We start from the raw sequence: 16,435 nt of genomic DNA, 5'->3' as shown, positions 1-16,435 counted from the left end.
AAATTTCCTGGTTTGACATGGAGGCGATTTGTTTGTGGCCACCCCTTACGGGATTAAGGCGTCTGGCAATAGATAGATATATAGATAGATAATTTCCTTGCTGTGTTTTGAAGGGCATTGTTCAGTCCCGTAATTTATCGTCAGGAGTTGGAACGTAATTTATGTCCGCGACTGTACATACCCATTTTCTATATTGTTTTTTTGCCTCGTAAATATTAAGGTAGGGACTTTAAACTTTTTTTATTATTATTTTTGAAGATTACACTTACTCTTTTTAACAAGTGCAGATATATTATTGCCTTTTAAAAAACTGTGGCTATTTTTTGCAGAATCACAGGCGTAGCAACAATAACTTTAACTGATACTTTGTTTTCATGTGGTATCTGGTTTTTATGTGTTTCTTATGTGATTCTTCTTACGTTGCATAAATATTTAGCTTCAATTCACCGATGTTAGCTGCCATTTAAGAGAGCTATGGGCTTTTTTTTTTCTTTTTTTTTCCACTACCGTATTTCTTTTGCCGACTTCAGGGTGGATGTATGAAGCTGAATATTCTTTAATACTCTTTTAATATTTTCACTTGGTGTAATACTGTACTTCTGCTGGCTACTGTTCTACTTTATTGATATTTCCTTTATATGTTGTCTTTCTCTTTCTTTCATCATTTCTTCCTTTCTTCCTTTCTCTCTCTTCCTTCCTTTCTCGTCTATCTATTTTCACTCTTCATTTATTTCCTCTGGTTTATCTCCTGTATTATTTTTAATCTCGTTTTTACTGTAATTTCTCTCTTGTGTATCTTCTGTATTCCTCAGCATTTCCTCTTCTCTATCATCATTCTTTTTCCTCTTCATTTATTTTCTCTCTGTCTTCTCGATGCTTTTCCTCCAGTTGTTTCCCATCTATCTTCTCTATTCTCTCTCAGCCAAATTTCCCCGCAACTCACCTTACTCCTTCAACACAGAGGAATGCGCAGATCCCAAGAAGATGACCCTCTATGCTATATGCTTGGCCAACCGCTCAGCCGCCCTCTACCACCTCCGGGAATACAACTACTGCGTTAGGGACATAGACGAGGCCCTGGAACACCACTATCCGAAGGTAAGAGGTCGTAGGAAATCCGTAACACCTCTCCCATAGCGATTTAGTTAGCTTTTATTATGACACCTCTTCCCTAGCGATTTTGTTTACGTCTGTTGTCTTGTATATTATTTTTGAACCTGGAACATCACTCCGAAGGTGAGAGGTCGTAGGAAATCCGTAACACCTCTCCCATAGCGATTTAGTTTGCTTTTATTATGACACCTCTTCCCTAGCGATTTTGTTTACGTCTATTGGCTTGTATATTATTTTTGGACCTAGAATATCACGTGGAAACTCCGTAAAACCTCTCCCTTAGCGATTTGGTTTATCATTTTAGGTCCTTGAACGCCGCTACCCGGAGATGAGGGGGCGTGGGAGTCCCTAGGGAAGGGGTGGGTTACTTGTGAGACTCGTAACATCTCTGCCTTGATGATTTAGTTTACATATTATACTCAGTTCACTTAGACTTGATCTGAAATTGCCAGTAGTAGTAGTAGTAGTAGTTGTTGTTGTTGTTGTTGTAGCAGAAGTCGTAGTAGTAGTAGCAGCAGTAGTAGCTATTGTTGTTGTTGTTCATGTTGCTGCAGTAGTAGTAATAGTAGCGGTAGTAGTAGCGTGTAGTAGTAGATGTAGTTGTTATTGTTGTTGTTGTTGTTGCTAGTAGTAGTAGCAGTAGTAGTGGTGGAGGTTGTAGTGGTGATGGTGGTGGTGGTTGTGGTGGATTAGGTGACTATGGAAGGGGTTAGTTATACTCTGTTCACTCATAATTGGTCTATAATTCTCATCTCTTCATGGTAAGGATGTAGAACCGTAGTACTGTCTTCTTCCACTGAACTGTAACAAGAAATTAACACTAGAGTATGGTGCTAGTCACGAAGAAGTGTTTGGGGAAGAATTTAGAGCCTAGTCTTTTCACATTCTGCCACTGAGCTATGGAAAATTACCTGCAAAAGACGAAAATCTCTGCCAAGTTAAAGTGAATGAACTATAGATGGAAGAGACAATAGGAACTGAAGAGGAAAACGAACAGGTAAGCAGAGAGACGTCAGTAATATCTAATCACCTTATGGCATTTTACATTTTGATTTTCGCTACTTTCAGACGGTTTTCTGCAGCATGGGAGAGACTTTTCGAGCTGGATGGGTTTCTTGTAGCCTCCATTAACCCGTTCAGTCCTTAGGGTGTGTCTTAAGATGCATAAAATCGTCTGGTGATAGCAAGTTGGAAGAAAATGGAGATGATATACCCCACTTCCGCATGCTTCTTGAATCATTTGTTTCTTACTGTCTATCTTTACCTGTCTCTCCCTCATTCATTCTATCCTTATTATGTCTCTCTCATTCTGTTATTTTTATCCTTCCTCACTCTTATCAATCTCCACTTTTTATTAGTATATTATCTTTATCAGTCTCTCCCGTACTCATTCTTTTCTTCCTGTCCATTTCTCTATCTGCCATCTCTCTCCTTCCTCATTCTTTTCTTATCATGCCATTCTCACTCTTATCTCTCTCCTTCCTCATTCTTTTCACCCTCCTTCAGGCACCCCCCACTTGTGCTTTGTATATTGTCTTTATCAGTCTATCCCTCCCTCACGCTCTCCATATGGTCTGCCCACTTCAACACCCATACTGGTCAGCCCTCTCTCCTTCTCTTCCTGCTCTCTCTCTCTCTCTCTTTCTCTCTCTGTTTCTCTCTCTCTCTCTCTCTCTCTCTCTCTCTCTCTCTCTCTCTCTCTCTCTCCATCCTGGTACTCTTTCACCCACCCCCTCTCTCTGTCCTCCTTCTCCTCCATCCACCCCTCTCTCCATCCTCCCACTCCTCCATCCACCCCTCTCTCACCCTCTTGCTCTTCCTTCCACCTCTCTGTCCATCCTCGTACTCCTCAGTCCACACCTCTCCATCCTACTTCTCCATCACTTCTCTCTCCCTCTTCCTACTCTTCCATCCACCCCTCTCTACATCCTCATACTCTTCCATCCACCCCTGTCTCCATCCTCCTCCTCCTCCATCCGCCTCTCTCTCTATCCTCATACTTTTCCATCACTCCTCTCACTGTCATCCTTCTCGTCAAAGCAGAAAACCTATTTTCTATAACGCTATGTCCTGTATATACCAATAGTTCGTAATCTTTTTCTCTTATGGTCTGAAGTGTAGGGCTTTGATGTAGAGGGGGAGGAAGAGACTGAGGATGAGATGGTGAGATGGAGGGAGAGATATACTCACATGAATGAGCATGATATAAGTTGGGGAGGGAGCAGCTCGATGGTACAGAAAAGGGAGACAAGGAGATGATTTTTTATGGGCACCCTCTCCAAGATTAAGGCATTTGGCTGTACAGGGTAGTTAAATAAATAGATAAATAGATGGACAGATAGATGGATGGGCAGGTTAAGAGCTAGTCTTATAGATAACTAGATAGATACTGTAGATAGATTGACAGGTACAGAACTAAAATCTTATCCACATTCCCCAGGAGCTGAAATACAAGCTTTACAAGAGGAAGGCTCGGCTCTTGTCCCACATGAAGCAGCATGTGGAAGCCCGTGACGCCTATCGCCAGGCCCTCAAGTGGCTGGACTGGGCCAAGATGGAGAGAGAGAAACGCATTGAACTCCAGACCGAGCTGCAGAAATGGCTGAAACTGTATGAAACTGGGAAGGTGGTTAAAAACTGGGGTAAGTGAATGACTGCCATTTGAGATTCCTTTCCAATACAATATAATTTTTTGCTGTAAGTTTTCTGTATTTAACCTGAAAGTAAGGGTCATGGTAATGGTAACATCATTTTACTCTCTTAAGTGCACAGGGACCTGAGGCTAGACTAATGTTGCCCAGAACTTTTAAGAGTGCGAGACTGACATTTTAGAAGGTAGAAAAACCTCCATGTGGTAGGTGGGGGCGTTCACGATCCTCTCACTCGATATAGTGCTGCTTTGGGTGTCTACCTTTTCCTCTCATTTTTCCTTCCTTTTCTGTCTTTCTTTCCTTCAATCTTTCCTCATTCTTCTGCCCTCGGGTGACATTACACTCTCTCTCATGTCATTCTTTCCTTCTTTCTCTCCTCTTCCTTCTGCCTAAGGGTGGCTCTACACTGAGTGACAAGCCAAATGGTTTCTTGTACACCAGGAAACCATTTACTATGCTGGGTGGTAACCATATAATCATATTACGGCTCCTTGTGGTTTAGTGGGTAATTAAGGTGATCCAATTGGATTGAGCCTATGTAGGTTTATATCCAAAGGGTGGTTGGGGTTTATTGCTCATATAATGCCACTCAGGGATGAGTGAGGTTGGTCACTCTTATCTTAAATGTCAGGACCAACTTGCCTATCCCTGGGCTCCTACACTTCTCATGGGGCAACATAGGATTGGATGATGAATGAATGAATGAAAAACCTCCAGTCAGCTCTAGGATTTGAACCATTGTGCATAAGCCACAGTTTCCTCTGACCCGAAAGCTCTACCACCAGACCACCAGGTAACTAAGATGTTTGGTAAAATAGTTATGATGTTTGGAAGGAGACAGTATGAAGTAAATGGGTCATAGTCATAGTATTGGGGCTAAAAGACAATTTTTTGAACTGGCACTTCTTGTTGGTGTTCATTATCATTTTAAGGGATAAGGAGGAAGTGGAGGGATGTTGATGATACAATTTTTCACAGGGTCTAACCATACCTTGCACTGTCTCCCCAGACATTCCAGAGACCTATGTTGAACAGCCGCCAGTAATTCCTGAGTTGTGTGGTGGACCGAATGAGCGCTTCCCATCTCTCAGCAAGAAGGTGGAAATCCGCTACGACAACAGCATGGGAAGATTTGCAGTAGCGGCAGAGGACATTGAACCAGGAGATACTCTGGTTACAGAGGAGCCTTTTGCTGCTGTCCTCAACAGGGAGGAGTATGGGACACACTGTCTAAAGTGCTTCAAGATGTGAGTGACTTCAGTCTTTTAAATCACTGTCACTTAACCCACTGAGCCTGGGGATTTTTTTTTTTTTTTTTTTTTTTAATCTTACCATCCTCTGACAGTTTTATTCAGCATAGGATAGACTCTTCAAACAGGAGAGGTTAGATGTACCTCTAATAAACTCTTCAGTGTGAGAAGCCATTTCTGAGTTGAATTAAATCACCTTGTAGCACTAAGAATGATCTGTACTGGATACCTCCCAGTTTCAAGGGGTTGATACTTTTCAGGAATGAATAAAATCATTTGGCATTAGCTGGGATAGAATACTAGAGTTATCCTGACCATGTTAGGGTTTATGTTGTGGGATGATGACTGTGATAAATTTATGTTAAGATTCACATTAGATAGCAGTCTTTAGTTATCCAGCATACTACCACCTCAGTACAGTGTACTGTATAATACATAAGACAAGACACTGCATACCACTCTACTGTATACTGTTCTGTACGGACAAATTACACCAATATACAAAACCTTTTTACTGATTTGTGCAGGTATTTAAGTCACTTTCTATTAACATATATTCATTTCTTATAGAAAAATATGTAAGTCAGTACTGTACAGGTATTGTACATTACCCCATGTAGCTTCCTGTTGTGGCTTCAAGTTCATGTAAGCATGAAACTGGTAGGCTACAGGTTGAACTGCCCTTCTCCTACAGTCCACCATCCTCTTTTGGGGGAATAGGGAGGAAGTTGAGGGACTTCTGTATAACCTCGCACATGAAGGTATCCCTCCCCAACATCATCCTATCTAACCTGAGATGGCCCAATCGCAGCCCAATCTATTGCTGCTTTGTCATCCCACAACATGAAGGCACTAGTTTTGGACAAAAAAAAAGTATGTAAACTTCCTATCCTATTTAACATTGCTTTGTCACTTTTCCCACAGCACCAAAGCCCCAATTCCCTGCAAGAAGTGTTCCAGTGTACTCTTCTGTTCAGTGGAGTGTCGGCAGGCATCCTACTTCCACACCATTGAGTGCCCCATCCTAGACTTACTGATCGGCTCAGGAATGTCCATCAACTGCTTCCTGGCACTGCGGCTTCTCACACAGTACCCACTCTCCTTCTTTCTTGAACACAGGGACAGGCTCACAGAGGAGAATTTGGAGGTGAGGCATTGATATGAAGTTTCTGTTGTGGTTTTGGCCATAGTCTTACCCAATACTGTAAATGGATATGGATTTGATTTTTGACGTAAACTGAAGAATTTATGTGCCAGACTGATTGTTAGTAGTTATTCATATTTTATCTTTGCTACAGGATGTTATAGACATTGAAGTCATATACAGTTTTAAAGGCTTTATACACTTGGTCAGCTAAGTGTAATAAGAGTCTAATGGTAGCTGGATGGTAATAATGATAATGTTGTTAAGGAGGAGGAGGAGGAAGAGGAGGAGGCTAAGTATGAGGATGATGCATATGATGATGATGATGATGATGATGATGCTATTGTATTTTCTACAGGATGTTACAAACAACAAAGAGATATACAACCCTAAAGACTTCCTACGCCTGTTCAACTTGGTCTGCCACTCCCAGCACCGCACACCTGAAGACTTCTTCCACCGCACCGTAATGGTTTGCTTCCAGATCAAGGCCCTTAAGAAAACCAAATACTTTGATGGAAAAGGATCTGGCTCCAGTAAGTGTTTAGTAGAAGTTAAGCGATAAATAATTGCTGTCTTTTAGGAAAATTTAGTAGGCTGGAAATTTCCATGCCAGTCTTAAATTGAATCTCAATTGTTCTTAGCTTACTAACACTGTGATATCCAAATATATTGAATCAGACTTGTACTTAACTATCTTTGTTAGAATATTGTTCATCTGTTAGAATATTGATCATAGTATTAAGTTTTTGTCTTTATATCAAGATTTTTCCACAGCAGTTAGAGAAGCTGTATATGTATCATGTGGATAACATTGTTTGAGATGATGAAAGGTATACTGATGACTTACTCAGACCTCCCTTTTTGCAACAGCTTACCCCTTGTTTAAGGATAAAGGTTGGTCAAGGTGCACTGATAAAAAGACTTCATTAACAATAAATTGTGTCATATTCTGGTCTAGTGTTGTGTGGAACATCTCATTCTTTTTTTCTAAAACTGATTGTACACTTACTTTCTTGCAGAGTGAGTTCTTTTAAGTTATTTCATTATAATAGAACTATGAATAACAGAATGATCTAAATATCCATTTATCTCCTGAAAACAGATAATATATGATGAAACTTTTTGAATTCTCAGTCACTTTCCCTGTTACCATAATGATGTTAATATTCATCCATCCATATGCATGCACTTACATTTAGAGACCATTAACCATGCTAGTATGTGTAGTTGTTTTATATAATGGTAGCTTTTCAGTGCCATAATCTGAACCATTTCTCAGCTCAGTCCTCCAGCTTAGAAATCTCCACACAGGACCTCACCTGACATCTATCTCAGTCTGCCTTTGGACCTCCATCCCTCCACATTCACATGTGTGACTCTTCCCAACTAATCCTTATCCCCACTCTCCTCTCAATATGTCCACACTATCTCAGCCTACCTACTTGAATCTCATGTCTTATATTTCGTATACCAAATCTCTCTCACAACAGACTGTTCTTAGTTCTGATACTTGGTGAGATTCCACTCATCCAACTCAGCATTCTCATATCTGTGTATTCCAGCTGTCATGTAACCTTTTACAGCCAAGTCTCAGGACCATACAGCATAACACTTCCCGTGAATATATTGTAGAGAATGAAATGAGTAAATGAACCAGTAGCATTAAAGGAGAGCTCCTTCATGGTCAGGAGAGGCAAGTTCTTTGAATTTCTTCCATCCACCTCTCGTTTTGGCATTGGACCTAACCTCTGCTCCTCCTCCTGCACTCAACATGTTCCCCAGGTCACAAAACTCCACACATTCGAAGTAGCTGTCATCCCAGTCAGCAGTTTCCATTCTATTATCCATAGCCTGGATAGACCCTGTGTATTGCAGAGCTGCACATGGGACATTTATCTTATCCTGCAGTCTACCTCTAACATCACAGCATCATATGGATTTGCCATTATAACCTGTACACAAGATGCTATTTCTATCAACTCCCTTTCACAGACAGTACAGGGCCAGACACCCAGTTCCACAGTATTATTGCCTTCACTTCCTGGCCCTGGCCTTTGTTTTACTAGTACAGTCCTGTATTAACTTTCAGTCCTTGTGTTTCCTCCCATCCCTCCACTTCACAAACTTCCCTCTGACTTCCTTAATGCTTAAGTAATCAGAAATAAAACATCACAGTTTTACAGTACCCAAGGTAATGTAACAGCTCCAAAGGTATACCACTTATAAACTCTCTCAACAGTGTTTCAAATGCCAAGTTGAACAGCAGTGGAGGGCAGCCAACTAAGGATTAAATAATGGATGGATGAATATGAATGACACTATGGTAACAAGGAAAGTGATACATGTTTTTTGTTTTTATGGCTCTACTGCCACCTTGTATAAACCAACCTGCTTGTTCCCCATGAAGGTGACAAGATCAGTGATGCTGAAGCATTTGCCGGTGGACTCTTGTTGCGCTTCCTGCAGGTGAGTGTGTAGATCTCAATTCAGATGTATTTCAAGCACTTGCTCTTCCCTCATATCATCCAGGGAGTGTGTAGGGAAAATGCTTATGTAAACCAATCAGTACAGTGACATTTATTCATCATCCTGACTTTTTCTTCCCACTGATGGATGGACTGAGATAGGGCCTAGAAAACAAGAAAAGAGAAAAACACAGCAGAGAGTAATAAAATCAGCAGCATGCCTAGTCAACTACATCTTACACTAATTCACTCACCTTTCAGAAGCCAGCCTACAGTCACATACATTATGTTTCTTGTCTACAAGATGATTTATTTCAATTTATGAGAGTGCCTAAGTAGCAAAAGGGTAAATGAAGGCTATTTGTAAACTCTTCAGATTAGAAACTCAATCCTAAGGTGAATGAAATAATCTAGAGACAGCCAGAATAAGATTAAAAATACATCAGATTGAAAGAGCTATTTGACACACTTTTCAAGTGATGAACTTTCCTCTAACAGCTGGTATGGTTTTGATGGTTTATACTGTTGACCAGTAATGTGTAATTTAAAGAAATTTTACTTACATATTGAAGATGTGTTTGTTGTTGCTTCACAGTAAACACTGTTTCAGTACTTTGTGTTATTTCTTCCACTTAAACAGTGCAAAACTCCATTAAGCTTGTACCCATTGTGTACAGTGGGTACAAACTCAGGAAAGTAAAATGCTTAATAAGTCAAACTAAAATTCACTTAGTGAACTCACTCATAAATACTTACCAGAGGCTCTCCTTTCTCGCACTCATAAATACTTACCAGAGGCTCTCCTTTCTCGCACTCATAAATACTTACCAGAGGCTCTCCTTTCTCACACTCATAAATACTTACCAGAGGCTCTCCTTTCTCTCACTTCTTTGCTCATTTGCCTCTTGTACTCTCAAATCATAATTATTAACAAGAAACTTTCATTGTTTTTCTCAACTTTATCTTTTACTCCCAGATCATTCAGTTCAATGCTCATGAGGTGTCAGAATTTGTGTTGCTGGGACCCAAGACATTTGACGGTGCCAAAAACGAGTCCCTAGGAGCAGCCATCTACCCATCCCTTGCCCTCTTCAACCACTCCTGCCACAGTGCACAAGTTAGGTGAGTGGAGGAAAAGAAGGCAACTTACAGTCAATGCCTCTTGACTGTAGTAATAGTATTTTTAGCCCAAGATTCATTGGGAATATGAACCTGATAGACTGCAGGCTGAATTTGCCCTTCTCCGAAAGTCCACCATTTTTTTATTTAGGGATAGGGGTGGAATTACTCAAATGGAGAAACAGACTGACAAATGAAGAAGTGAAGGAGCATTGTAGTGTGGATGTGGATGTGATTGGAAGCATTAGGAGAAACACATTGAGGTGGTTTGGCCATGTGGAGAGGATGGAGAGGGAGAGACTGATGAGGAGAGTGTATGAGTGAGGTGGAAGGGGGGAGAGGGAGGGGGAGGCCAAGGATGAGATGGAGGGATGGAGTGGAGAGGTATATAAGAGAGAGGGGTGTGAGCTGGGAGCAGGGCAGAGAAATGGCAGGGGACAGGGCGACATGGAGGCAGTTTGTTTGTGGCCACCACTTATGGGAGTAAGGCGTCTGGCAATAGATAGATAGATAGATAGGGAGGGAATTGAGGTAAGTTTGTAAAACCAGGTAGCAGAGCCAACCATTTATATCAGTGCCACCACATAAAGATGTCCCTATTCAGCACCAGAAACATGAACACACAACACCAAAATTACAAATAAATTCATAGAGATGTATTGGTGGGTAAACAGGGATATAGGGGAAACAAACTTTATCCAGAAGTCTGACCAGCCCAGGAATCAAACTCAAATTCTTTCCAGTTGCAGGCTGGTTGTAAGAGTGGAGGGATTACAGAGTAATTAACTCCTTCAGACTGTTTTATGTATAAGCAACTAGATATTTTGTGCTGACCCATCTGTGAGTCAGGGCTGAGAACAGCAGACCATTCTGTAAACAGCCTAGGAGTGACATTTAGCAACACACAAAGGAAACTCTATACCTGCGCCCTGAAAGATTGTATGAAAGATAGAAAGCAGCTACATTCAATAGGTGTAACACCTTGGGTTCCTCAATAAACCATTGAATGGGAATACAGAGTTTTTTAAGATCACCTGAAATACTGATAGTAACTCAATGGGCCCACATCTCACACTGTTAACTTTCTTTTTCATTTTAATTAGGATGCTGCCAGACTTTATTCAGTTCACAAAGGATATCTTATAGTGTTGTTACTCTAACCTGACTGAAAATTGCCATCTATTTACCATGAATGCAGGGTTATAATCAGAGATTAATACTGTACCTGTAATATACTAGATTATGAAGGTAGTTACAAATAAGTGCTATGGAAATGGTGTACAGCCTCAGTATCATCTTATTCTGCCTCTGAACTATGTAAAATAAGCTACAAATTATGAAAATTTAGGCCAGATTAAGGTGAAAAGGATACAGTACTGTTGATGTTTGAGTTCACTGCAACTTTAATCAACAGGTACTTCAGTGGTTCTCAGGTGATCACAAAGGCCATCAGAAATGTCAAGAAAGGGGAACTACTACCAGAGAATTATGGTCAGAGCTTCACCTCCAAGGACAGGAGTAACCGCAGACTGGAACTGGCTGACAGATATTGGTTTGAGTGTCAGTGCGAGGTATGGATTCCTTTTCATTTTTTTTTCTTAACCCCTTGAATCGGATGACATAGTACCTTGGCTGTATTAATGTTTCTGTACAATCAGGTGACTATGTTCTGCCCTGGGGACACCTCTTTTAATGAAGGGCTAAGTGAATGTGATGCCATATCTTACCCTTTCACTTCAAAATGTCTCTCCATGGGGGAAGAAAATAGCAAGAAATTAGTGAAAAAAAAAATGAATTAAAGGGGTTAATTTCAATCAGATTACATGTTTTAGTATATTCTTGCTACTTCTGGGTGATTTATTAACTGTATGAGAGAGATTTTGTTATGAAAGGGTCTGTTAGAACTATATTTAACCTGTCCAGATCAAATATTTATGGTGAGATCATTCATTCATTCATTTATAAGGCTCCAACATGGTTGTATGCATTGACAGCTGTCCATGCTACCCAGTTTCTAGCAGTCTTTTTATTCAATCCCTTATCACTAAGGTCAAACTCTGTGACATCTTCCCAAGCCTTTTTCAGTCTGCCTCTTGCAACTCCGCCCACAGCATTAAACACCTCTCACCCTCCACACTCAGCATTCTTTCTCCATCCTCTCCTCATGCCCAGATCATCTCAATTTACCCTTTCTCATCACAACGGTTATACATTCAAGTCCCATCCTTCCTCTCAACGCTTCATTCACAGTCCTAATCTCATCAGGCCTGTCATTCAAGAGGGCACTACACATCCATCTTGCACTCAGCATAAATACAGCACAGTCCATTAGTCCGAAGATAACAAGAATAACATATAATTTAAATCTTTGGACTGAAGGGATAATAATACCAGCCATTTCTTTTTCAGTGTACCCTGTATTGAGAATTAAAACTAAGTCTAGTCTTTTCATCAGATAAAACCACTTCACTCTGATTATGTATTTTACAGTATATTCTTTTATTATACCACTAGATGATTTTATTCAGCTTAAGAGAGTTTATCTGGATTGTTGTGATTAAATATAGCCTTCAATAACCTCTTCACTACTGGAAATCTTCCCTAAGCTAAGTAAATTCATCTGGAGGTACGTTCGTATAATTCGTATTGTATCATCGTTTAGTTTATAAATTCTCCAAAGTGCTTTCATGCATCAGCCTTGGTCACCTAATCATAGCTTTCCATGCTACTTTCATCTCTGGCAGCCTCCCTATTCAATCCCATATCCTTGAGGTCACACACTATGACCTCGTTCCAGGTCTTTTTCAGTTTGCCTCTCTCAGCGCTACTCCCAGCTTCGACACTTCTCACCTTCCAAACCCAATTATCATCTTCCATCCTCTGAACATGCCCAAACCATCTCAGTCTACCTCTCCTCATCACAACACCAGTACGTTCCATTGCCACACAAACATCCCTCAGCTCCCTCCCTATATCATCATCATCATCATCTAATCCTGTGTTGCCCCATGAGAAGCATAGGAGCCCAGGGCTAGGCAAGTTGGTTCTGACATTTAGGATAAGACTGACCAGCCTTACTCATCCCTGAGTGGCATTATGTGAGCAGTAAACCCCAACCACCCCATGGATATAAACCTGCCCAGGCTCAATCCAATTGGAGCTCTTTAATTACCCACTAAACCACCTGGTGCCATAATTTGGTTATATGGTTACCACCCAGAGTAGTAAATGGTTGCCTGGTGTACAGGAAACCATTTGGCTTGTACCCTGAAAATATGATGGTGGACTTGAGGAGAGGGACATTTTCAGCCTGTAGCCCACAGGTTCATATTCAATTGAGCAAGGGGCCACAACAACCAACTTTCTTCATAATGGGGTTGCATGATATAAAGCTACATCTTTGGTGCTTTTGCTGTGAAGAAAGTGTTGTCAGTTGCCATATAACTTATACTGCATAACTGTCATTGCAGGCATGCCAGCATGACTGGCCAATGTACCGCAATATGGACAACTCAGTGATGAAGTTCAAGTGCCACAAGTGCCAAGGTTCACTGCCCATCAACTCAGAGACCCAGATGTTGCCCATCGTCAAATGCGAGAAGTGTGGAGACCAGACCAACATAATGGCTGCGCTCAAGAACTTACAGGTAGGATTATCTTGATGTTTATTGTATTTTGATTGAATTGGAAGGCAAGATTGGATGGTTACCACTGTTCCAGGGAGGTGCAGCACAAAGTACATGTAGCAGGAACTTTCAGATTCATCATAATATTAGGATTTAATATACCCAGCTAGCGATACATTCCTTTTCTCAAACTCCACAACAGAACTCCGAGCAGACATTCAAGGCTGCCTGCAAAGAGATGGAGGCCTACAACTTGGATAAGGCCGAGTCCCTTCTGACGGAGAACCTTAAGCAGTTGGAGTCAGCCCTCTATCCCCCCTACAGGGACTATCACCTCACCCAGGAGGCTTACATGAGGGTGATGCTGTGCAAAGGAAATACGAGGATCAAGCCTCCTAAAACAGAGGAATAGAGGAGTAAAAAGTACCATAGCTAGATAAAGTGTGCAGTGAAACTTAGAATTTTACGTATATCCTCTTGTAATGTGTGGAGTGAAGAAAGAATATTAGTACAGTAACCCCTTTATATAACAAGCTATTTAGGTGTACAGTGGAGTCATTGAATCTGAAATTTCCTCAAATCTGGTGCATACTGTGTTTGATTTGGATAAAATGTAGCTAATGTTTAAAGTGAAGAAAGATAATTAGAATAATAACCCCTCTATATAAGTAGCCAATTTAGGGGAACAGTGGGTCATTAAATCTGAAATTTCATTTAATCCAATACTTTGTTTTTCAGTCATCCTAATTTACAAACCCACATGTCATATTATGCCATACACAACTTACTTAAGTTTGTTCCATAAACACAAAATCCATAATGATTGTAAACTGTAATTATCTGTGGTGCATCTGTATGCCTAGTGGTCTGTTGGTAGAACACTCAGGTCAGAAAGGCTGTGGCTTCCATACTAAAGTTTGAGTCCTGTATGTGTCAGGAGGTGTTTCTGTCATATAAATGCTACCAGAGACATAGGTCAGTCTCCTACCCTTATATGGTCAGGACTACAACAGCCGAGTTTTGGGCCCCTGTACTCTGAATGGGACAAAATGGGATTGACAGTTACCATTCCCGTTCTTTCCAACACAACCCAAGCTGTCTTGTGTTGTCTGTCCATCGGCTTTGACTACCATATACACTGAACTTTTTTTGGATTACAAGGAGATTGCTTGGATGGCTCAGAGAATTTGCCTAAGCTCAAATTCAGTTACTCAAGGTTTGCTTTAAAGTGGGTTTACTGTAATTAGAGAAATAAAGGGATAGAAAGTAACTAATGTAAGGGGTGAAAAAGGAATATTAGTATTGAATATGTACTGTCATGTGTGTGGATCCTACCTCACTCTATCCTTAAGTGGGAGAAAGGGTCAGGACGATGATGATGATGATGATGATGATATAGTAACAGTTGAGTTAGAAGAAGTATTGGAGAAAATTTTGCAGTAGAAACAATGAAAGGCATAAATTTACCAGAATCATATGGTGTACCTAATTCAAAATATATATCTATAGAAATTATGTTGTTACTTAGTTTATATATATATATATATTTACATATATATATTTCCCATAGCACACTGTTTGTACTGTAAGTAACAAAGAATAGGGATGACTTTGTGTTTACATATTTATTATTATGAATATTTGTATACTGCGTGCATTTCAGACAGTTAGGTAATTAAATACAGTACAGTAATTCCTCATTTAACAGTATCTTCTATCCATGTCTATTTATATCTATCTGTCTGTATTGTCTGTCTGTCTGTCTGTCTGTCTATATATGTATCTATCTATCTGCTTATCTGTCTATCTATATAGCTGTCTTTGGCCATATGCTTTAATATGTGAAGAGGTGGCCACAAACAAACTGTCCTCCCTTCAACACCTCCCTCTTTTTGACACCTCTCCACCCATTCTTCCACTTCGTCTTTGATCTTCCCCACCCTTTCTCCCCCTCCTCTCTCCCCTTCCACCTCACTCACATACACTGTCCTGGTCAGTCTCTTGTTTAATAGGCTTTCAGTATAGGAACACTTCACAAGCACACCATTGTTCATTATTAATTGATCAGGATGTGCAGTGAAGGATGGGGGTTAATGCACCTCACACAAGCATTTATCCCAAAATATTGCTCATTTCTTTATACTGCATTACTTATCTAGTCTTGACCCCATCCTTACATGGGATAAAGAGGTCAGGATGATGGTGATGATGATGATGATATTGATGTAACAGTATGTACAGACACTTCCAGTCACAACATTAAATACTTTTTGGCACTTATTTGCAGATTTACAGCCATGAAATTTTTTTTCTTAACTGAAAAGATATCCTTTGTTGCTATAACACATCCTTCACTTAGCTGGTTTTTACTTAACGTAATAGTTTTAAGGAAAACATATGTTGTTAAGTGAGAAATTACTGTGCGGATATTATAATAATCATGTGTCTGGCTGATGGTGTATTATTTGAATAGAGCTGGTGGCCTTTTGTTGAAGGCTTTGACCTTTTCACCACTTGAACTTCTCTCAGCTGAACCCAAATCATCTGGCGTAAGCCTAAATACAATGCCTGGATGTACCAAAAGCAGGGAAATGATTGTACAAGTGATATTAAAAACACTGACAACTTGAATTTCTCTCAGTTGCACAAAATCATCCCATGTTAGCCTAAATAAATTCTTCGGTATATTAACCACAGTGAAAGGGTCAATGCCAGAAGACTTCACCTTTATACAATGCTGACTTCAGTGTTCTCCAGCTTTCTGCCACTAACATTTGCATGGTTTCTTGCTACATCTCACTACCACAAAGACCTTACAAGTAAACACTGTCCCTTTTGATTTTCACATTTTCTTTTTTTTCATTGCATCTATTCACCCATCCATCATCCATCCTTTATTGCCCCATCAAGACTGTGGGGGCTCAGGGCTAGGCGATTTATTCCACACAATTTAAGCAAGAGTAATTCATCACCTTCCCTGAGTAGCAGTATGCGATCCATAAAACCCAATCACCCCTCAGATGTAAACCCTTGTAGGCCACATGTTAAACCCCCATACAGTTCT

At 40.4% G+C, this 16,435-nt stretch overlaps 1 protein-coding gene across 2 annotated transcripts in view; it reads left to right on the top strand.

Moving 5' to 3' along the window:
• Positions 1-16,132, top strand: part of LOC145416283 (protein-lysine N-methyltransferase SMYD4-like) — a 104,053-nt gene extending 87,921 nt beyond the window's left edge. For both annotated transcript variants that reach the window (XM_080285282.1, XM_080285281.1), the window contains exons 4-13: positions 962-1,098; positions 3,554-3,755; positions 4,774-5,011; positions 5,939-6,161; positions 6,517-6,694; positions 8,569-8,627; positions 9,603-9,748; positions 11,160-11,316; positions 13,216-13,392; positions 13,574-16,132. In XM_080285282.1, the coding sequence (XP_080141408.1) occupies positions 962-1,098; positions 3,554-3,755; positions 4,774-5,011; positions 5,939-6,161; positions 6,517-6,694; positions 8,569-8,627; positions 9,603-9,748; positions 11,160-11,316; positions 13,216-13,392; positions 13,574-13,783 (1,727 nt within the window). In that variant the 3' untranslated portion in view covers positions 13,784-16,132. The remainder of the gene's footprint in view (positions 1-961; positions 1,099-3,553; positions 3,756-4,773; positions 5,012-5,938; positions 6,162-6,516; positions 6,695-8,568; positions 8,628-9,602; positions 9,749-11,159; positions 11,317-13,215; positions 13,393-13,573) is intronic.
• The last annotated feature ends 303 nt before the right edge of the window (positions 16,133-16,435 follow it).

This window comes from Coenobita brevimanus, chromosome 105, assembly GCF_032717465.1.
Source record: "Coenobita brevimanus isolate Jiangsu-jjx chromosome 105, ASM3271746v2, whole genome shotgun sequence".
NCBI lineage: Eukaryota > Metazoa > Arthropoda > Malacostraca > Decapoda > Coenobitidae > Coenobita > Coenobita brevimanus.
This window is presented reverse-complemented; position numbering and strand designations above follow the sequence as displayed.